At 32.8% G+C, this 22428-nt stretch overlaps 4 protein-coding genes across 4 annotated transcripts; 1 reads left to right on the forward strand and 3 right to left on the reverse strand.

Moving 5' to 3' along the window:
• Positions 1 to 1652: 1652 nt before the first annotated feature.
• On the reverse strand, positions 1653 to 6365 carry LOC133696665 (BEL1-like homeodomain protein 9). The gene is made up of 4 exons (XM_062118912.1): positions 5735 to 6365; positions 2718 to 3085; positions 2560 to 2620; positions 1653 to 2338 (listed from the first exon to the last, which is right to left on the reverse strand). Exons 1-4 carry the CDS (start codon positions 6275 to 6277, stop codon positions 1868 to 1870), a joined length of 1443 nt encoding a protein of 480 aa, XP_061974896.1. The 5' UTR covers positions 6278 to 6365; the 3' UTR covers positions 1653 to 1867.
• Positions 6366 to 10265: 3900 nt separating this feature from the next.
• Positions 10266 to 12754, reverse strand: LOC133695720 (ras-related protein Rab2BV-like). Its single transcript, XM_062117650.1, has 2 exons — positions 11744 to 12754; positions 10266 to 10990 (listed from the first exon to the last, which is right to left on the reverse strand). Exons 1-2 carry the CDS (start codon positions 11906 to 11908, stop codon positions 10505 to 10507), a joined length of 651 nt encoding a protein of 216 aa, XP_061973634.1. The 5' UTR covers positions 11909 to 12754; the 3' UTR covers positions 10266 to 10504.
• LOC133696554 (dirigent protein 4-like) lies at positions 12374 to 13686 on the reverse strand. Its single transcript, XM_062118772.1, has 2 exons — positions 13109 to 13686; positions 12374 to 12685 (listed from the first exon to the last, which is right to left on the reverse strand). Exons 1-2 carry the CDS (start codon positions 13658 to 13660, stop codon positions 12374 to 12376), a joined length of 864 nt encoding a protein of 287 aa, XP_061974756.1. The 5' UTR covers positions 13661 to 13686.
• A 3418-nt stretch (positions 13687 to 17104) lies between these two features.
• LOC133697986 (cucumisin-like) lies at positions 17105 to 21452 on the forward strand. Its single transcript, XM_062120831.1, has 9 exons — positions 17105 to 17199; positions 17377 to 17471; positions 17845 to 18088; positions 18207 to 18720; positions 19425 to 19528; positions 19882 to 20100; positions 20231 to 20342; positions 20418 to 20631; positions 20723 to 21452. Exons 1-9 carry the CDS (start codon positions 17105 to 17107, stop codon positions 21256 to 21258), a joined length of 2133 nt encoding a protein of 710 aa, XP_061976815.1. The 3' UTR covers positions 21259 to 21452.
• The last annotated feature ends 976 nt before the right edge of the window (positions 21453 to 22428 follow it).

Genomic DNA, 22428 nt, shown 5'->3' on the forward strand with positions numbered 1-22428 from the left:
TATATATATATATATCAATAAATAATAATAAATTTGTTAATTTAAGTTAAATATTAAATTAAGAAGTTGAGATAAAAATGTTATTAATTAAAAAAATTTAATATTTATTTCATTTTAAAATTAGGTTTCTAGAATTTTATTTAGTTTAAATTAATAAAATTAAAATTTATTTTGTCAGATCAAATATTAACTCAATGTCAAAATTTATTTTTAACGCTACAAAAACCTCATATAAAACCAATTAAAATAAAACATCAAACTCGAACTTAATATAAAATAATTAAATCGTGAATAAAAAAGATAAGTGACAAAAAAAATATTGATAATAACTATAGCAATATATAGTGGATTTGTGACTTTCATCTATGCTGTATTTTTAATTAATTTTGTATTTTTTTTATCTTATATTATCTGGTATGTCCATAATCTCAAATATTTTTTTATAATTTATTGATTGTCAATTTTAAAAAAAACAAACTATAATTGTTAAATAAAAAGCAAGAATACTCAATAAATAAAAAGTTTGAGTTGGTTCATTGGTATTTCCACTCCATTTTTTTTTAATGTTTTTTATAATTTGTTTTTTCTTGTTTTTGAAGCACTGATGTACATAGAATAACTTGCTATATCATATTAGTTATTTTTTGCTACTTGTAAAAACAATAAAAACTTCTGTAATTAGAATTTTTCTCTCATTTTTTGTTTATTTTTTAAAATAAAATTATAAAATAATTAATAAAATATTACTAATTTCTCATACCAAACTAACCAACTTCCTCGTATTTTATTTATGGTGCATGTTAGTTTGGTCCTCCAACCTTTACAATTCAATAAATCAGTCACCAATGTTTTTTCTTATCAATTCAGTTTATGCCTTGGACTATTCTCGAGACGTTCAACAAAACCAAGTCAATGTCATCCACACTTAGATTAGATCATTGCGTTCATTAATAGATTCTCTCTCACAATCTTACCGTATAAATGACTGAATTTAATGACAGGAGTAGTTTGATTCATTAAATAATCCATAAATTAATCAAACTGTTTTAGTTCACATCAATTAACAACTTGTTCATGAGACTCTGTATCTTCTTTCACGAATTTTGACCCTAAGAGAACACATTTAGCAGATGTTCCTAATGATCAATTGTGTTAGTCATTTACTAGTTAAAAGTATTTTTAATTTCCCAAGAAAGTTACAAGTCCCATACATGATTCATACATTTATCTATAGATTATCATAAAAAAAAAACCCAATCATTCATTATAGTTCATCAATTACAGCGTGCTTTAGAGGAAGCCAAAAACGCCTCCCATATCAAGTTCGGGATTCATTATAGCTCATGAGTTCCAAATCACAGATATTTAAATGAAGTTGAAGTTGCAATTTGGGGAGTGGAAATCAGCGTCCTGTCATGAAAATGACTCGTGGAATCAAGTTCGTTTTCTTTTATCATTCGCTTTCGCTATCCAAATCAACTATCTCTTTATTAACTTTCATTCGAACATATCAGGAAGGCAAATCATGTGCTGGTTCTGGGGCCGTGATGGATACATGTCGCCTTAATCATCGTCATCCACTAATGATGGCGGCACATAGCTACTTGCAAAATTTGTGCGTGAATTCTCCACCATAGGAACTGGGAAAATGATTGAAAGTACAAAGAAATCTAATGCCAAATCTCATAAAGCAACAGTTAATCTTGTGTACCGACAATTTCCTACATTTCTTCATCTCTACCACTCCACTGATCACTTGACAAAGAGGCTGCCTACTTGATATTGCATTACAGACGGTCCTTTTTATTCAGGCAACATGAAGCAAACTGAGCTTGCAGATTATAGAATTATGCAGTATCCGGCTCCTTTACTCTTTCCTAAAATGCTGCTTTTCTAGTTCAAAACCTGTTGCTGGTGCTGAATCCATCATGCCAATCATTTCCACGTTGACGTGGTGAGGCATGCTCATAGGGAGAGGCCATGATAGATCAATGCCATTATTCTGGGGAAGACCCAGTGCCAATGAAACACCTTTGCTTCCACTAACACCTGCAGAGTGGTGATTACCTGACAAATTGTTGCCATAAATATTTACTGGGTCCTGTCTCTGCTTAGACACATCAGGAAGTTCATTTCGCGAGTGGGTGCGTGCCATTTGATTTGTATTCTGGTGCGGGGTTGATCGGGGCTGTTTCTTAAGAGGCAAATCAGATGGCGTGTTGGCACCCTGGTTGACCGTTTCAGACGGGGCTTGAGTTTGCTGTGATTCAAGCATGTGCACTTCTTCCACCATTGGCTTCCAAAGTCTAACTCTTGCGTTAATAAACCAATTAGAAACCTGCATGGAGCCATGGAAAGAGTTTTTGACACTATTAAATAGCATCATTGTCTCTTAGGACAGAAGCGTCCACGACAACAATTAAGTGGTAATATGAACACCTATCCAGCTTAAATAGGCATTCATGCATATCCATAAACATTCCCTCTCAGGGTGTAAAAATCCAGCCATCAGAACAATGTTAGAGAACGACATGAGGATATGAAGTGGAGAAGGCACACCTGAGTCCTTGATAGACCTGTCTGCTGAGCCAAGGCTTGCTTTTCCGAGTCTGTAGGGTAGCTGGTAAGTATAAAAACTAGTTATATAAACATCAGTGTTAATAAGTCAGGATAACATGGCATAGCGATGAGGTTTAGAAGTTCCACCAAACACTTACGGGTGTAAAAAGTGTTCAAACAACCATGTCTTAAGCACAGCTACAGCATGATCAGGAAGTCCCCTTTGAGATCGCCAAACAGAATGTTGAATAAAGTTTAGGTTCAGAGTTGGATTTGGGTTTACAATGCCTCGTTCAGTTTTCCCATATCTAGGACTTTTTTCCTTGGTAACAATACTATCAGCGAAGGTTCTTCCTGTGAACTGAATTTTATCCAAAAGGGCATTCTTCAAGCTAGTAAAGTGCTTCAAAACAATTTTGATTGCATAACAAACATAAGGAGCTGCATTTCCAAGACCAGCAACAGTTTCAAATGATGCAACAACTGACTGCATTTGTTGGCAATATAGTTTGTATCTCCTGTATACCTAATGCAGATTGACAAGGAGCAAAACTAGTTTCAAATCTGAAATTCATAAAGATTCGTAAGTGGTACTTGCATTCAAAGAAAAATTAAAAAAGAGCCAGTGGCTAATGAACATCTTAGAACATATCTGACAAAGACAGAGGAAACTTCAAAGGATTGTGAGCCTTTCCACAACTGATTGGTAGGCTTTGTAGATACAGTCGTTGAAGGCCTCATAAGCACTTGCAAGACAAGTCCTATATAGGCTAAGTGGACCCTCGTGACTGAAAATGTTATTTTGATCATTTTTGTATGAGGATATATTGTCTTTCATACTCACAAAAGGATCACATGTATTTGCTATGTAGGGATTCACAGACATTTTGTCTAATCTACCTACAAGAGTAATCATAATGAATAATTGTTTCATCGTGAAAGACCTAAATTGTTCACAAAGATGCTTACCCTGTTAACTTGTGAAAACACGACATTCAGTTAGGCATTGCTGTGATACTTGTAATGCAAGCCATTTAGGTATGGTTACATGAGCATGATTAAATATAGCTTGGAGTGTTATGGTTACATGAGCATGATTAAATATAGCTTGGAGTGTTATGGTTACATGAGCATGATTAAATATAGCTTGGAGTGTTACGAGTAGATTTGCCCAAAACATCAAAGGGACGAGGGGACTTGATTTAAACCCATTTTCCAGGCTCGTTTTTGTAGCTATGTTTCTTCGGACTTTGATAGACTTCTTTTTACCTCTCTGGTTTGGGCCCTTTTTTCGTTCCCTTTTTTCTTCTTTCCCATCCTCCTCGGTTAGGCCTCCTTTTTACCTCTTGGGTTAGGCCTATTGGAAATGGAAGAAAGAAAAATGAGGACCGGAACCGAGACAACAACAGGCTTATCCAAGCCAACACCAAGAAGAACATCGCTGTAAAACCGGACTACCTCAATAGTTGGAAAATGAGTTCAATCTAAGCCCATCAATCCTTCTGCGTTTAGGGTCAATCTCTTCATGGCACACCGAATGATGTTTAGCCATGCTCGCATAACCACGACTATCTCTTAAATGCCTCGCATTGCATGTCATCAGGGCGACGTACTTGAATGCCTTGTTTTACAATTTAAAAAGGTAGACGTTTCCATGACCAATTCATTCTACAGGGTAGTTGAGTGGTCTTTCACAATGAAGCAATCATTCTATATGGTTGGTTAGGTTGAATGTCAGCAGCTTGATTGTCTACGGTGCAAATACATGTGATGTGATCCTTGAGTGTATATATATTCAAGGATCAATATGTATAAAAAACAACATATCCTCCCATATAATGAACAAAATAACAAGGCATGCAAAACTTGATTTTACATTATTTGGTTAGTTAAATAATTTATGTTTTTTTTACTAGATCCCACATATAATTATGTTTCAAAACTTGATTTTGTATAAGCTAAATGACCTATTTAAAAGTGATAAATATTATTTTTTAAAGTGTTTTTCATTTGAAAATTCATCAAAATAATATTTTTATTTATTTCATTTATTTTAAATGTAAAAATCTAACTCACAATAATTTTAACCAAATATAATTTTTAAAACCATATATATGAAAGGCATCATAATATTAAATACTAAGTAAGGTCAACAATTTATGATTTTACATATGATAAATGCATGTTTGATATTATAATAGAAATTGTTTTTTCAAAGTATTTTTTATTTGGAAATATTTTTAAAAAATATTTTTTTATTTTTAAAATTTTATTTTTGACATTAAAATAATTAAAAAATACAAAAAAAAGAAAAAGTGAACTTAAACCGAAAAAACAACGACAGCCTATATCAAACCCCATCTGCAACGATTCCAGCGAAGGAAACAAAGATAGCAGACCAAAAAAATCTGAAAGAAAATAAAGCAAGCAAAACAGAACAAGAAAAGAAACAGTAACTTGATTCAATATGACAAGACAGGACATCTTTTTGCCATGACTCCTTACAATTACTCAAATATCTTTTCCCGAGAAACTGATTCCTTCCTTCACAGCAATAATCAAATCAATTACAGAAGACAGTCACACCAACGCAATATTCACAAGCATCCTCCACTATCTTTACCCCAATTGATAGTTTTTATTTAACCTAAAAAATGTCCTTTATATAAATGACCTTAACATAAAGAGGATATAAATGGAAAGGGGCTTGGCCTATCTACTTACTGATACTGGGTAACTTTTTTATTTTTAGGTACTGTTACAAGTCTCTCACAGGGGTCATACACATAAAATTAATACTTTCTCTGACATCTATTATTAAATAAAAAAAATAAAAAATAAAAATTGTAAGCCTGTAATCTCCGATCTATTGATTTTTTTTCCGAAACATATTAAAATTTATAATTAATCTTCACAATGAGAACGTAATGAGCTTAGTTACTAATGGAGTCTACGTGAGGCCTTCAAACGGAATAACACGCGAAGGGGTTCTCCATATGTCCTGAAGAAACAAATTGAGAAAAAAAGCAGAAAGGGTTTTGACTAGTAGATTGTTTTCTCTATATTTATGAATTTGAATCTTGTTTTTTATATTTCTGTTCATTAACCTAAGATCTCTTGCAAAACCTGCCAAGCAAGCAAAGAAAATAAATGAAGATGAATCAAATATACATACCTCATCCAGCATCAATATTAGCTTTGAATTCTTCCATTGATGCTCCACCCCGCCACTTAAAAAAGCAATACTTTCTCTCGTAATTTCACTCTCACCCAAACCATCCAGAGGGAAGTTTGCATTCGCACAATTAATTACACCACAAATTTCGTCCAAAATCTGCTGTGCAGGTTTCAAGAACCTTGAACTCGTCAAGATTGAAGCGTAGCCAGTAAAGGGACCAAGAGGGACGACAGAGCTTCTCATTTCACCATTCTGCTTAGTGTAATCACCTGAAACTGAAACGGCATTGTATCTCTGGTTATCGAGTTGAAACGAGAGACACAAAGATAAACCCTGACTTGTTAAGGGCTGGTAGCTCATGTCTTTGAGGGTTTGAAGTGAAGAGAACGAAGAAGATTGTGAAGGGTTCATGGGAGCTGCTTGTCTAGAGAATAGTGGGGTTGGTGGGTTTTGTTGTTCTTGGTTGGGTTGAGTGGTGACACGAAGCTTGTTTTTTCTGTTCTGTTGTGGGACATGAAAGGGTTCAAAGTTTTGTGCCATGAATATATACACTCTATGAAATGCTTTTGAGCTTGAGAGAGAGAGCTCACCGAAAGTGAAAACGAAGTGGTGATGATGATGATTGATGAAGAGCAGGACGGGTTATGATGTAATAAGTATTGTTTGTTAGTAATAGTAGTGTTTGTTTTTCCTACATGATTTTTATTTAAAAATATATTTTTAATTTTTAAGAAAATTATTTTTAACATTAAAATAAAATAAAAAATAAATTTAATTTTTTTTCTAAGACACATTGCCCCTGTAAAAACAAACACTGACTAGCTAATAGGATTGCGTTTGTCCACATGCCAGCTAATTTCTTTTAGCGCGACAATGCAGGCACTTTTTTGTATTTTTCTAAAAAAATAAAAAATACAATCGCAAATAAAAAATTCTATACATATATTTAATTAACAAAATTAAGAATATTTGTGATAATAAATATAAAAAAGTGATTGGTGATAGCTAAAGATTGAATTAAAAAATGATTGGTGATAGCTAAAAACTGAATATATATATATATCAAGCTATATATAAATTTGTAATATAAATAATGAATTTAGTTGTATTGAATAACTTTGTTTATTTAAATTAACTTTTAATAAATTAGATAATAATAAAAAAATATATACAAAATAAATTGGGTTGGATTAATTTTTTTCATAAATAAAAAATATTTAGAAATTATTAATATATATTTTTTTAAAAATATTTATAAATTCAAAACATGACACATGTTGAAATATATTTTTTAAAAAAATATTGAGAATATATTAAAAAGTAATGAAAAAAATTTAAATAAATTTAGATTAACTTGAAAAATTTATGATTTGATAAGATAAAAATAACTTCTTAAAAGAATTTATTTTTAAAAAATAAAATTATATTTAAAAATAAATAAAACTGAGTGACAAGCATTTTTCTTTTTTTAAAAATAAGTGATAAAAAAAAGTTTATCCCGTCGTACTCTAAAAAGAATTGTCGATTACTTGATTTAAAAAAAAAAAAAAAAAAAACCCTGAAGGAAAGCACTTTAAAAAGAGTCCAAAAATTTATGTCCAATGAACCAGTTTCTGGGCCCAAAAGCAATGGCAGGCCCGCGCACTCATCCATGCAATTATTATTTTTTTTTGGCAAGCAACGCCCCCATATGTTATTTTTCAACTTTCTTTTGAAAAAATCAAATACAGGTCAAGGGTGTTTGAACCCTTGAAATTCATTTCTTCCACCTTTTTTTTAACATTAAAAACAACATAGAGGCATGCATAAATGTTTTTATACCTCTAAACAACTTCAAAATTAATATAAAAATAAAAAAAATATTTTAAAAACCAACAACTTACCAATGTAAGATATATTCTTTTTAACCAGTTAATAAATATCTAAGTAAAACTCCGTTGTTGAATTATTTAAAATTAAAATTAATTTTTTTTATAGTCACAATTAATGTTGATGGGAGTTTTTTTTTACCAAAAAAATTCAATTATTTTTTTATCTTTTCTTTACAACCAGGAACAAAAAAAAAAGTTTAAGGTGAAAAAACTATGAGATCTTTTTCTATTGTTTTACATTATTTTTACTCCTTTCAGTAAAAAGGTTCAGAGAGTTTTGTTATTCTTTTTTAACATCAGTGCTAAAAATTAATAGAACTCCATTAACCAAAATATTCAAAAAATTTCTGTTCATGCCAGTATTTTTAATTCCTATACATACCATACATAACTAAAATCAATAAATAATAAAATTATATTAAAAATTATTAAATTATACCTTTGTTATTTTTTTATAGGGAATTCTTGGTTATTTTCTTTTTTTATTTTAATTTCTAGAGGAAATGACTTATAGCTTTCGAGGAACTCTATTAAAAAGAATTAAATCTTTTATTCATGTCCATATTTTAAATATTTACCTCACATATATTAAAAGCAAAGTCTTTGAAATAAGAGGATTTGTCAAAACTACAATCATAATAAAAATAAAAAATCATGCCTGTCCTTTTAATTTCTACACATACCGTATAACTGAAATTAATAATAATAATAAAATCATACCCAAATTTTAAAAAGTATCAAATTGGATATTTGTTAATTTTTTACATGGGTTAGTTTTTTTTATGTTATATTTGACTCCTTTAGAAAAAAGAATTTATACATTCTGATAAATTATATTAACATAAAAAGGGTACTATTTAGTTACGAGATAGAATATAATTTTTTACTCGTGTCTGTAATTTTAATATTTTCCTCGGTATATTAAAAACATAGTCTTTAAAATAAAAATATTTGTAAAATTGTAATGATAATGTAATCACGTAAACTTTAGTCGAATCTTTAATAAAAGGATTGACAAAAATATAAAATCACTTAATAAATTAATTGATTAGTCTTATTGATTTTTTAAAAAAATTTACTTTAGTTTTTCAATTTACTGATGGAAAATAAAAAAAAAACATTGAAAATGAAAATTTTATAATTATTTCATATACATGGGTCCACTTGTATTGAAGGTAATTAACATGTTAGCTTATTTATAAAATAAAGTTATGAAAGTACTTGATTGGTCAAGTTTTTTAAAATATAAATACTCAAATAGAAAAAAATTAATATATGTACTCAAATAAAAAAAAAATCATAAAGTAAAATTGTACGCACCACATAGAAAAAATTGTAGACACCACATATAACTAAAATCCTAAAATAATAAAATTACAGAAGAATTTAATAAATTATGTTTTTTTATTAAGAGATTCCTGGCTGTTTTTATTTTATTTTCTACTCTTTTAGGGGAAGGGATCTATACCTATGAAAAACTCTATTTATATAAAAGAACTCTTTATTCTTTAAATAACAAATAAAATATAATTTGGACTTGTAACAATGTTACACGCGCTGTAAGAAGATTGCGAATGTCATTCATTTGTTGGCATGCACCACTAACCTTTTCTTTTAATAATATTTATGTTAAAATAAAGGTGCAGGCTGCAATGAGAGTGGGCCGGGGCAAGAAGCTCGAGCCGATACAGGCTGTTTGTCTAAGTTGAGTGTGCTGCCACACCCAATACTGTTGGTATGAGCGTGAACCTTAGCTCCCTTGTGAGATTGGACCGTGCCCCGAACCTAATACATTTGAGTCCAGATAGCATATTTAGACACATTTCTAGTTTGTAATGGGCTCAAGCCCAACACTCATCAAGAATTTTTCTGAGATTTCATACGAGTCTCTCAGTAGTATTTTATATTGATCAAATACATATTATCATGAGTATAATACAACTCAAGCTATTACAGAGATGAAATTACTCCTCTTCATAAAATAATAAGATTCATGAGATATAAATACATCATAAATCTCTCAAGTTAAAGATTCATAATTTTTTCATTCTCTACTGCACATATTTTTGAAGCACCTTATCATTGGAGAATCCCCGCGTCTATCAAAAAAGATTTTTTGCAAGTACCAGCTATCGGTCACCTAACATATCAAATATCACCCCTGCTACCACTTATTAGCTCTCCAGGTTTTTTATATTAAGTCATCATATATCTTAACTATAGAGAATTGATTAGATTGCTTGAATTAAAAGATTAATTAATTATCAAACAAATTAATTTTATTCTTTATTATCTTGGATTTTGATACTAGTTACTAGTGTTATTATTTAAAATCATTTTATCAGATGTCACATCATCTCGGATTGAAATGTTTCATTAAATATCATATCTATTATAGAAAAAAAATACTTACCTGAATTCAATATTTGAATAAATTGCCCAAATTTAACATGCAGAATTGCAATATAGCATTCGAAACTACATGACTTTTTCTCAACCATATACGGGCCATACAATCAAAGCACGTTGCATTCAATTATCATAGTTCCTAAAAATCGAGAATCAATTAAAATTTTCTCCGGATCAGAAAGCATTACTGAAATTTTTATCAGAGATTTGAGGGAAACAAGTATACATGATCAAAAGAGAAGTAGAAGTAATGAGCTAAAGTTACGAAGCTTTTTTGTGGATGCCTGAGGCTATGGAACACAAGATGAGAATGCTAAATCCTCTGTTCATAGTGAACTATGCCTCTCCAATGAAACTAGAAACCTTCTCTCGAGATGGCTCTAGCAAATACATGGCATAAGGAAAAATGAATATTGTTCGTGCCCTTCACACGAATGAACAATATTGTGATAGCCTCGTTTTACCAATCTGTAAGATAAACACCTTGTTAGTTAGAACAGCAAGCTCTTTTGTTGATATTACTGGACAGATTTGCAATATTAATTGTAGTCCCTTGGGGAAGTCCGGTTGAGTTAGCTGCCTCTTGTGCTGTCAGTGCCTTCTTGCTAATAATTTGGTAGATATCCAACAGAATGGTCTGGAATGCCTTCTCAACATTGGAAGCTTCCAAAGCTGAAGTCTCAAGAAATGAAAGACCTTCCTTCTCGGCTAGCGTTTGAGCATCTTCTGCTGAGACAGATCTAAGATGGTTCAGGTCAGATTTGTTTCCAGCCAACATGATGACAATGTTAGAGTCTGCATGGTCCCTTAGTTCACGGAGCCACCTCCGGACATTATCAAATGTTTGCCTCTTGGTTATATCATAAACCAAAAGTGCACCAACTGCTCCTCTGTAGTATGCACTGGTGATGGCTCTGTACCTTTCTTGGCCAGCTGTGTCCCATATTTGTGCCTTAACTGTCTTCCCTTCCACCTGCATAACAATTAATTTTGGCATCATTAAAAATAAATATTACCTGATCAAAGAGAACCAGAAAAGAATAATCATGGATTTGATTCAACAAACAACTGGGGTGGAGATGACAACTTCAAACTTCGCAATCAGGTAACCTGTTCTCTATAGTGTTTCCTATGCGGGACTCTCCTTGCAGGGGAAGTGGCGGGCTACTTACTCATGTTCCCTAACTAAATTGTTCTCCTGGTTAATAACCGCAATTGCTCTTTGTTTTAGTACTCTACTTGATTGTTAAAATTATTTCACAATCTGATCAAAAATTGCTAACAAAACTCTGACAACCTGCAAGTTTCCATTTGTAACGCCAGGGCTCATGCCAGAAAAGTATTGGGGTTGGGGGTGATTAGGAATTTGCTTTTTTATCCCTTTGTATGGAGGCATCAATATTATTCGATGCTCTTGGAGTTGCGTGCATTCCTCTGATATGTAGGTGGAGTATATGAGCAAGGATCATGTGGAATTCACTTGAACTACAAACACAATCCACAAACATAAAATATTTGACCGAGAAGAGACTTACACGTGATGATGGCATTGATAGCATAGCTCCAAAATCAAAACTCGTTTTATAACAAGTGAAAATGAAAAATAAAAATAAACAAAATGCAAATAAATTAAAAGAAAACCTAGAGATCTCATCGCAAGATGGGATTGATGGAATGGAAACACACAATACTTAACCACAAAAAAAGAGGAAAAATGTATACAAACCTGGAGAGTCCTTGTTGCAAATTCAACACCAATAGTAGACTTGGAATCCAGGCAAAATTCATTGCGCGTAAATCTGGAAAGAATGTTTGATTTTCCAACACCTGAATCTCCAATCAACACAATCTTGAACAAGTAATCGTATTCATGATCCACCTTGTATGCCATCAATTAATTATTATCCTCCGTTTTCTCTAATCCTCTCTCTCACACACCCTGACCCCCCAAATCAAATAAAAAAAAATTGAAATTGGCAAATTGGGTTGGTAATTAAATTTGAAATTGGGGTAGAGAGAGAGGGGTACACTAACGCTACAAGAGAGAGAGGTAAAACAAGAATAACGGATGAAAAGGCATGTTAAACGGTTATTCTTTCATTGAAGGCGCGAAACTCGGGAGAGTTTAAAATCACACACACACATATGCTTTCACACCTTTGTCTTTCCATAAAAATAAATAAATAAATAAATAAATAAAGCGAGAATGACCGGACTCTATTGGAAATTGGGCTTTTGGACCGGGTCCTGGACTTCTAGGACTAGGTGAATAATTTTTAGTGTAAATCACAGAAAGACTTGTAGTATTGTAAAATAAAAAATACTTCCCAAATGTTTTCAAGTTTTACAGATTCTCTTAGATTTCCATCTTTGAGGAGTCCGTTTGTATGTGCATGGATTTGGGAGCTGCTGCCTTCTGTTCCTTCGAAGGAGAATTGGAGTCCACGTCCGGACTTTTCCGGGATGCAATGGTCGTCGCTGGAGCTTCTCCTCCCCGCCCATTCCCCACGGATGTCAGAGGGCTAGCGGACTTCCACCCAGTTTTGGAGGCATTTCCAGCAGTATCGCGACAATTGGACCTCGGATCGGTTTTGTAGATGCTATTTGAGGTTGATCGCCGGTTGGAGGGCTCATCGGACGGCGACCAAATCTGACGGCTAGCCACGGACTACAATTTTCTGCCCTTTATTTCCTTTGAAATCTTCCCTTGGGCTGGGCTAACATGTTTGGATCAATGAGCAAGTTAATGGGTCGAACTCGAATCAAATGATTTAATCAAAATATATTTGCTTTTAATTGTTTTTAAAGTTGACCTAGCTGTCGAGTCATTAAAGATTCAGCTGCACAAGCGACCTTTATCAGATCTTTTTTTTTTCCAATTTAGAATCTGATCCATATTATATTCTGGATTGTGAATTTTTGGAATCAAATTGTTAGATTGGATGGGTTTAATTACGAAATGAAAAAGGATTCTCATTTAAGAAAAAAAAAGGACTATTTATTTTACTAATATTTATTGATGGACTTCTAGATGGTTGCATAGGGCCCAAGGGTGCTGATTTTTTTAACTATTCTGTGTGTAGTGATGAACCACAGTCGCACGACACTCTACAACGGTACCGCTAGCAGTTTCATTTGTGAAGCGGGTCTTAAGCCGAGCAAACCCTCTAGCCATCCTGAACTTTCCTCTCCCTCCAACAACAGCAACTTCACGTTCCTTCTCTGTTACTGGATTTCTTGAAAACAAGCTTAAAGAGCTCCCATTAAACCTGCCTGAGGTAAAACCGAAATCAAGATATGTTACTAGTGTCAAGACATCTTGGCTGGATGATACATAGAGTCCCTCTGCATGACCAATGACCTCAGATGTCGGTTCAGGACCTACTGTTAACGGATCATAAACGGCAAATAAGCTGCCGAATGGCAGCGCTGGTGACTTATCCTCCTTGGTGATGTTAGGACGAGCTATAAGGACAGAAGTAGGATTTTTGCCGCTAATTCTGTCATGGAAAAAGAAGTGGAGCTTGCTAACTTTCTTCCGCAGGGATGCATATGGCACGCTTTGAGAGTAATATCGACAGTAAACGGGTGCAGCGATCATGTAAAGGATCAAGGCCAGCCACAAAATTTTCTTTTCTTCCATTTTCCTTGTGCTTCAAAATTTCTCGAGTCTTGACTCACACTTCCTCGATATCCTTTCTTTCTTCGATGAACCTCCTTAATTTATCATGTGCAGTTGTTGGGCACATTTATAATTAATTAATTAATTACCTTGCAATCCATTTATTAGTATATTATGTATGACGCTATCTGGCACATTAGATTCTTGTTGATTTTGTTACTTTTCTTTGGTTCATTTTATTGATCTACAATTTATGAGCAACGAAAGACAGATTCTATGCTATATACAATTTTTTATATATAAAAAAATGCTGCTAGATAAGGCAACCAATCATTACCGTATATGATGGGTTCAAATTATCTTAAAAGATATGACTGGTCATGTTTTACCTCCTGTGATATTTCCAGAAATCATTTTGGGGTTTTTTTTCATAGATGATTAGGGAACCCTGTGATTTCTATTTTCAACCACCTGGAAAATGATCGCTCTTCGCTATGGATGGTCCAAGCCATTACTTTATATTCACCTTCATAGAATAAATCATTTATAATTTTGAAAGGTGTAACTCAGCTGATCAGGTTTAGATGTACTTTCTCGAGGTTACTAGTTCGAGTCCCACAAGCCTCAGAGCTACAAGAGACTTACATGGACGTTAACTTCAGGGCTCGTGGGATTAGTCGAGGTGCGCACAAACTAGTTCGAACACCTATATTATTAACAACAACAACAATAACAACAACAACAACAACAATAAATCAACTGTAATATTTTTAATCTAGGCCAATATAATCTCCACTAAAACAAATCATCAATAAACTAATACACTCAGATTGACAAATCATAATCCTAAAGATAAAATAGTAGTGTAAAATTAACAAGATATGCACATATGTTAATATGAAATTGCATTAAGATTTAATTTAAATAATGCAAGCAACTAAAAATATTGAAGTCAGAATGAAAATTTCAAACAAGGGATAAATGTTGAGGTTTCTTAAAAGTATGAGCTAATTAATTAGCAGTTGAAAAGGCAGAAACATGAAGAAATCACAAAAGAAATCAATCAAGATAAAAGAAAGACCTTAGCAGTGCATTTCTTAATGTTACCAAAGGCTGGAATGATAGGTTCGGGCTTCCTCTCGAATTAATTAGCTGATAGAATCTGCCCTTGAAATAACTTTTAGCACTTTTAACCAGAGCTTAGCCTTTATCACAACATTAAAAAAACAAACAAAACACCTCTCTCTATGAACGTTTATCATTCAGATCAGATATGTAACTTGGCAAAGAGATGTTATTAAACACAACAACTTATGAACTTGAACATCAGATTAAATCGGTACTTGAAAATAAAGATAAAGAAAACAGGAAATATAGGAACCTCTGCCCTCCTAATACCCACGTAGTTTTGCCTATGTGGCCACAAATCCTTGCTCTCGCTTTTTTCAACTTGTTTTATCATTCAAACATGCCTCCCACCTATCTGACTCACACCCCGACTCACCAACAAGTCACCTCGATTATACTCCATTGCCCTCGACTACATTTTTGAATTCAAATTCAAATTCCAATTACAACCACCAAATTTTCAATGCCATATTAATTATATAAATATAGCTAAGTAATGAATCAATATTACATTTTACTATCAACATAGTTTTAAAACCCAATTAAATTATAATTCAGGAGGGTGGTCAATTGAGTTTAGAAAGATCATCTCAATTTAACCAATATATATATATATATATATATATATATATATATATATATATATATATATATATATTTGAGTTTGCCAAGACTCAATCAACTAAGAAGTGGTCAAGACTCAAGCTTTCAATTTCTGACTTTACTCAGGCTAGTGGGAGAACATATATTTAATGGCGATCATCATTAACATTTTTAAAGTAAGACACTCTTGTTTTATATTTATTTTATATTTATGTTGGTTTGTTTTTGTGTTATAAAAATAATTTTGAAAAAATAATTTTTTTTATTTTTAATTAATATATTTTTGATATTTTTAGATCATTTTAATGTATTAATATTTATATTTTTAAATAAAAATTATTTTAAAAAACAACTACTTAAAAAACAGGATCTCGAACAGCTTTCAATATCAAAACCAAGTATAATTATTCGGCCTCGGAAAAAAAAACATGACATTCATGCAAAACAAAAGGAAATTTATAAAGATAATCATCACAGCTTGGCATACGGCACCAATGTTAACCCTTGTCCCTTGTAGTTAAGTTGGGATGAGCCCATCACCTGTCCCGGGCGTCCCTTCGTAGCTCATGGAGTTTTAATTACCAGTTCTTTAATAAATCGAAACTTCACAATGTTTGTCACATCAAACAATATTAAATAGAGGTGAAATTTCTTAGGAAGCTCAGCTTCGAATATTTCATGCCAATGGCAGTTTGAGGGCCGCGGATAGAATTTGTCATGCGCTTGCAATAATATTTTACGAGTCTTCCTATCAAAAAATATTTTTTTCCGGGTCTTATTTGGTGGAAGTTCTTATCCTTTTAAAAATATAATGCACAAACCTTTTAAAAGAACCAGCGGTCAAACTCCAACAAAATACCCTAGAGGTCAACCATTAATTGGGATTGAAATATGAATAATGAAGTCGAAAAATTAGTGCAGGAAGAGTCTAAGAATCACTTGGTGGGGTTAATGCATGAACATTCCAATCATCATCTTTTACTAGCTAACACGCAGAGGAGATAAAAAAGGAGACAAATATTAAAAGTAATAAATAAATAAATTAGTGTATTAATAGTTTAAGAACTTGTTTGTTTATTTTTGCGTTTTAAAAATATTTTTGAAAAAAAATTGAGTTTTTATTTTATTTTTTTCCTTATTTCAAATTAATTTTTTTGACATTTTAAATTGTACTGATGTTAAAAATGATTTTTAAAAAATAAAAAAATATTATTTTAATTTATTTTCTAATAAAAAAATACTTTGAAAAACAATCTTTATTATACTTTACTTTCAGGTATCTTATAAAAATAGGTTACTGTCATGCTTTTCTAGCATAAAAACCTGTTCTAACAAAAATACTTGTATAATGCGTCTTAATTGATGATGGCAAGCAAAATATCTCAGTATCCTTTCTTCCTTCTCCTACTCAGCAGCCTGATCATCACTTGTCCTCCCCTCAGTAGCAGCACGGCTTCTCATTCTCAAGATGATCGAAAGGCATGTTTCTCTATGTTTTATTTTAATTGATTGGTCATGAAATCCGAAAATGGGCACTGCCATATCATGACGAAGTTATCATTTGATCCTTGATTTGGGTTGTCTTTTGATGCTTCGGTTCTATGCCATGAAAAGAGCTCGAAATTAGATTTCTTCCATAACCTTTTAATTTCTTTTGCTAAACTTTTTTTCAGTCTCGATTTTGTCAGGTATTCTAACTAACTAGGTTAAATTTTCGCCTTTGACATTGTTCATATGCAGTCATATATCGTCTATATGGGTGACCGGCCTAAGAGTGAATTCTCGGCTTCTTCCCTTCACTTGAACATGCTGCAAGAAGTCACTGGCAGGTTTTAAATAAATAAAACTACTCGTTTGGCTTCGTTATAAATCTATTATCCTTTTGTTCTTTCATGAATGTAACCACTATAGAAATGTTGAATATCAAGCACAGCATATAATATGTATCGAGAAGCACTTTGATCTTTTTTTTGACTAACCAGCAATCTATAATGGAATGATTTCAGCAATTTTTCTTCGGAATCTCTGCTCCATAGCTTCAGCAGAACTTTCAATGGATTTGTAGTGAAGTTGTCAGAGGACGAGGTGGAAAAACTTGCTGGTTGGTGCAGTAAAAGTTTTTTTTTTTGGTCGTGTTCTATACTACTTTATGTTTATTTTTTATCAAATAGAATAAAAATGATGAGATTTAAACTTATAAATGTTTAGTTAATAAGATTATGATACTATGTCAAATAACTATTTTACTTAAAAACTTTACTTTTTTAAACTGTTAAATAAGATCTTAACAATAATTTTATATTATTTTTTAAAAATTATGGTATCAGAGTTATATTGATTAAATGATCATAAATTTAAATCTATAGTGTAAACCCATGGAAATTTCAAATTTAAAAAGTGACAGAGAGTAATAAACTTTTACAACATGCAATTCGAGTGTTCAATTTTAAAACGGATACAACTTTCCTGTACAGCAATGTCAAGCGTAGTATCTGTATTTCCTAATAGAAAGAAAAAGCTTCACACAACAAGGTCATGGGACTTCATGGGATTTTCACAAGAAGTTCAAAGGACCAACGTAGAAAGCAATATCATTGTTGGGATGCTTGACACTGGGATCTGGCCCGAGTCCGAAAGCTTTAATGATGCAGGATTTGGTCCACCACCAAGCAAATGGAAGGGCTCTTGCCAAGTCTCATCCAATTTCTCTTGCAACAAGTAAATTTAAATATCTTGGCCTGTTTTCATGTAAAATCTTTCTAATTATAATTAAGAAGTAAGATCAAGTAAAAGAAATATTAACAGATGCAGCAATTTATGTGTTGTCCGTATGCAGTAAAATAATCGGAGCAAAGTATTATCGTAGCGATGGAATGTTCAATCAAAGTGATGTCAAATCTCCAAGGGATTCAGAAGGCCATGGGACACACACCGCTTCTATTGCAGCAGGGGGGTCAGTTAGCATGGCAAGCCTGTATGGCCTTGCCATGGGAACTGCTCGAGGCGGGGTTCCATCAGCTCGTATTGCTGTGTACAAAGTATGCTGGTCAGACGGTTGTTGGGACGCTGACATTCTTGCAGCGTTTGATGATGCAATTGCTGATGGCGTTGACATTATCTCCATTTCAGTTGGAGCCTCGAAACCTCATGCCTATTTCAATGATTCAATCGCAATAGGAGCCTTTCACGCTATGAAATATGGTATATTGACTTCCAATTCCGGTGGGAATAAGGGTCCTGGGCTCGCCACAATCTCAAATATATCACCATGGTCTCTTTCTGTGGCTGCTAGCACAATTGACCGAAAGTTCCTTACGAAGGTTCTACTAGGAAACAACAAGGCTTACGAGGTAAGGTTACTCCAATCTTTTATGTTAGAATATACGTTCCATGTTTTCTCATTTTCTTTTTAGTTTGTGCGGCAAACTGCTGTTAGCTTGTTACGTTAGAAAACTATTAATTTTAGAACAATTCAAATTCGGGTGAATTATATTGTCTCAATATCAATCATATATTTATAAAAAATCTCAACTTGACCTCTGATGTTTTATTGCTGTGGTAATAGTTGTTGATGATGGCTCGCCTGCTTTATATTTTATATTTTATTACTTTTTTGTTGAATATTATTATATAGGTATTTGAGAGAGAAACAGGAGAAAAGTGTGAACAAAGTGAAAAAAATAGAGAAGTGTTCAATTTTATTTAAATTCATTTGCTATTTAAAAGTACAGGGTCACATTAAAACTTTTGGAATTTTAGGATTAGTATTTAAAGAATTGAAATAGGTACCAAAATTGAATGTGTTAATAAATCTACTTTGGCTAAAATATTATTTTCTGTAAATTAATTTAGAGATCGATAAAATAATTTATCACAGCCGACTACATAGAAGTAAAATATCAAGATCATTATAGTTCATGTTAATCCATTATAAATATGATAAAACCACTTTATATTATTTAAGTCGATCAACATGTCAATACAATTAAGCACCTTATATTATATATATACACGAACTTATTTTTTAACAAATCTTAATTTGTTGTGTAATCAGGGCATTTCGATAAATACATTTGATCTTCAGAATGTTATGTATCCTCTGATTTACGGAGGAGACGCTCCAAACATCACAGGAAATTTTAGTAGCTCCTCCTCAAGGTAACTCTTATTTCTTTTTGATTTTTTCGTCTTTCTAATAGGTAAACCAACAAAATCTCAACAAATTCTTTTTAAAATGAATTAGCTTGCCATACCGGGCCCAAAGAACTGTAATTGTACTCGAGTCATGAATACCCAGAAGAACTTCATAATTTATTGAAGCTTTAGAATTGTAAATATTGGGGGACCTTTTTTGTGTTCTATGTCATGGACCATGGATTCAGTCCATCAATAAAAAAAACAAATGAAATTTCTGGAGAAACTACTTGAAAGACGTGCATGGGTGGAGGATCTCAGAAATATGTGTTTTTGTAAACAAGTAAAAATCAACTGAAAAATACTGAAGAATGCAGGTTTTGCTTTCAAAACTCATTGGACCCAGCTTTAGTGAAGGGCAAAATTGTTCTTTGCGATGACTTGGGTGGTTGGAGAGAACCATTCTTTGCTGGTGCAGTTGGTGCCGTAATGCAAGACGGAGGTGCCAAAGATGTCGCCTTCTCTTTTCCACTGCCTTTGTCCTACCTTGGAACAGGGGAGGGTAGCAACATTCTATCCTACATGAACTCTACAAGGTATCAATCAAAGAGAATAGTGTGAAAATATTTTACTTATTGAACCTTTTCAAGTTGATAATCAATAACAGGAAGGACTTAAAGGACGGAATGAACTGATCATGAATTTGCTCATACCAAAAAATTGCAGCAATGCAACAGCCACTATTTATAAAAGTAACGAGGCAAACGATACATCAGCCCCTTATGTGGTCTCATTTTCCTCAAGAGGTCCGAATGCATTTACACCTGACGCTCTCAAGGTAATTCACATAGTTTTCTTTAAAAAAATGTCTCATGCAACTAATTACGTTCACTGACATTTGATAATGTTACAGCCAGATATAGCTGCCCCAGGAGTTGACATTCTAGCCGCCTGGTCTCCACTTTTTCCCGTTTCTCAACTTGAAGGGGACAATAGAATGGTGCCATACAACATAATTTCAGGGACATCAATGGCTTGCCCACACGCAAGCGGGGCTGCTGCCTATATCAAATCGTATCATCCCACTTGGTCTCCTGCTGCCATCAAGTCTGCTCTTATGACCACCGGTAATTAAAGTTTCAAATTCTATTTCTGAATTCGTTTATCAAGTAGCGAGAGACCTTAACAATCTTTTAATTAATTTGGCCATGTTTCCAGCTTCTCCAATGAATGCTGAAATCAATAATGATGCTGAATTTGCATATGGCGCCGGCCATATTAATCCTATGAGGGCTGTAAATCCCGGTTTAGTATATGACGCGGGGCCAATTGACTACATGAAATTTTTGTGTGGACAAGGATACAATAGTAGTGTTCTACGAATGATCACTGGCGATAATAGCAGTTGCTCAGACGCTATCAATGGAACAGTTTGGGATCTGAACCTCCCCTCGTTTGCACTTTCTACCTCGAGCTCGGAGGTGGTTAGTCGAGTCTTCAACAGGGTCGTCACAAACGTAGGGTCACCAACATCCATATACAAATCTAACGTGACTGCCCCGCCAGGACTTAAAATCCAAGTGAACCCCACCATTCTATCATTTTCCTCCCTGGGTCAAAATCTCTCTTTTGCACTCACAATTAAAGGAACGGTAGCTAGTTCCATAGCCTCTGCTTCTTTGGCATGGGATGATGGAGTATATCGAGTCAGGAGCCCTATTACCGTGTATGTTGCTCTGAAGCGAAAGCCTTGAAACTATAAGCACAGCTATAAATACTAGTACTCTTTGTCAATTACTTGGGAGTAAACTGGCTCAAGCGTTTCTTTTCTGTCGTAAATTCAACGTTTCAATTTCAGTCACCAGAAACCTCTATCATACAAGTAATGGTTGCGTTTGGTTACTAAATTAAAATAAATAAAATTTTTATATTTTTTCTTTGTTTTAAATTAGTTTTTTTTGATGTTTTTCAAAAAATTTTAATATGTTAATATAAAAAATAATTTTTTAAAAATAAAAAATATATTTTAATGTATTTCCGAATAAAAACATTGAAAAACAATTATTACCATACTCACAAATACCCCTTAATACTTCAATTATATCTAAATCATTTTTTTAAATCATAAAATTAATAAAAAAATATCATCACCATATTTCTCACGTGTCATACCATATCATCGCATATTTGAATATATAACTTTAAATCAAATAAACCTCTATTATTATCATATGAATCAAATAAAATTGTATAACCTTATTCTTCTTCTTCCATAGCTAAAAATAAAAATAAAAATCATTAATTGCAGCGTCCGTCACCACCAAGTGGTTAAAACTGAAGATCTCTACTTGAAGGTTTAGATCAAACGAAGAGAAAGATGGAAGGAAATAATTCGAGAACAGGAAAGAGGTGTCCTCTTCACTATTCAGTGATCCAAGGCGGCAAATGAACAACGAAACTGGAGATTAAAAATTACATATTAATAACATAAAAGATGTAATTTAATTGATAAAATTTTAAATTTGTTTTTTTTTTAAGATTATTAGTTTGAATTCCATAAATCTTAAAACTATTAAAAATTTATATTATTGTTAATTTTAGAATTTATAAAATTAGTTAAGATATATATAAACTAGCTCGAATACTTATATTAATAAAATAAAAATAAAAATAAATAAACATAAACATAGTGTTCCAAAGGCGGCAAATCGAAACGGGAGGTTAAAAATTAAACACTATCCCTGCAGGTTGTTATCTTAAGATGTATAATTAAATCCAGCTGGTGGCAAAACACTCCAAGATTGTCATAGCGATTTCCGAATTTGGCGAGCTTCACAATGACTCCTAATATTTTTGTAATAGAAAAAATAACGAGTGGCTAGCTTAAGATAAGAAGCCGGTGCAGGAGAACAGGATTCAACGAC

Source organism: Populus nigra, chromosome 6 (genome assembly GCF_951802175.1).
Source record: "Populus nigra chromosome 6, ddPopNigr1.1, whole genome shotgun sequence".
NCBI lineage: Eukaryota > Viridiplantae > Streptophyta > Magnoliopsida > Malpighiales > Salicaceae > Populus > Populus nigra.

Excerpts from the sequence above, each read along its gene's own strand:
- LOC133696554 (XM_062118772.1), bottom strand. The coding sequence starts at position 13,660 with ATGGAAGAAAAGAAAATTTTGTGGCTGGCCTTGATCCTTTACATGATC. Across the intron at positions 12,686-13,108 it reads TAGAGTGTCGTGCGACTGTG|TCCGTGGCTAGCCGTCAGAT; the intron begins GTTCATCACTAC and ends AGAAAATTGTAG.
- LOC133697986 (XM_062120831.1), top strand. The coding sequence starts at position 17,105 with ATGCAGTCATATATCGTCTATATGGGTGACCGGCCTAAGAGTGAATTC. Across the intron at positions 18,721-19,424 it reads GAAACAACAAGGCTTACGAG|GGCATTTCGATAAATACATT; the intron begins GTAAGGTTACTC and ends TTGTGTAATCAG. Across the intron at positions 20,343-20,417 it reads TTACACCTGACGCTCTCAAG|CCAGATATAGCTGCCCCAGG; the intron begins GTAATTCACATA and ends ATAATGTTACAG.
- LOC133696665 (XM_062118912.1), bottom strand. The coding sequence starts at position 6,277 with ATGGCACAAAACTTTGAACCCTTTCATGTCCCACAACAGAACAGAAAA. Across the intron at positions 2,621-2,717 it reads TTTGAACACTTTTTACACCC|CTACCCTACAGACTCGGAAA; the intron begins GTAAGTGTTTGG and ends TATACTTACCAG. Across the intron at positions 2,339-2,559 it reads CAGGTCTATCAAGGACTCAG|GTTTCTAATTGGTTTATTAA; the intron begins GTGTGCCTTCTC and ends GGCTCCATGCAG.
- LOC133695720 (XM_062117650.1), bottom strand. The coding sequence starts at position 11,908 with ATGGCATACAAGGTGGATCATGAATACGATTACTTGTTCAAGATTGTG. Across the intron at positions 10,991-11,743 it reads TTGCAACAAGGACTCTCCAG|GTGGAAGGGAAGACAGTTAA; the intron begins GTTTGTATACAT and ends ATTGTTATGCAG.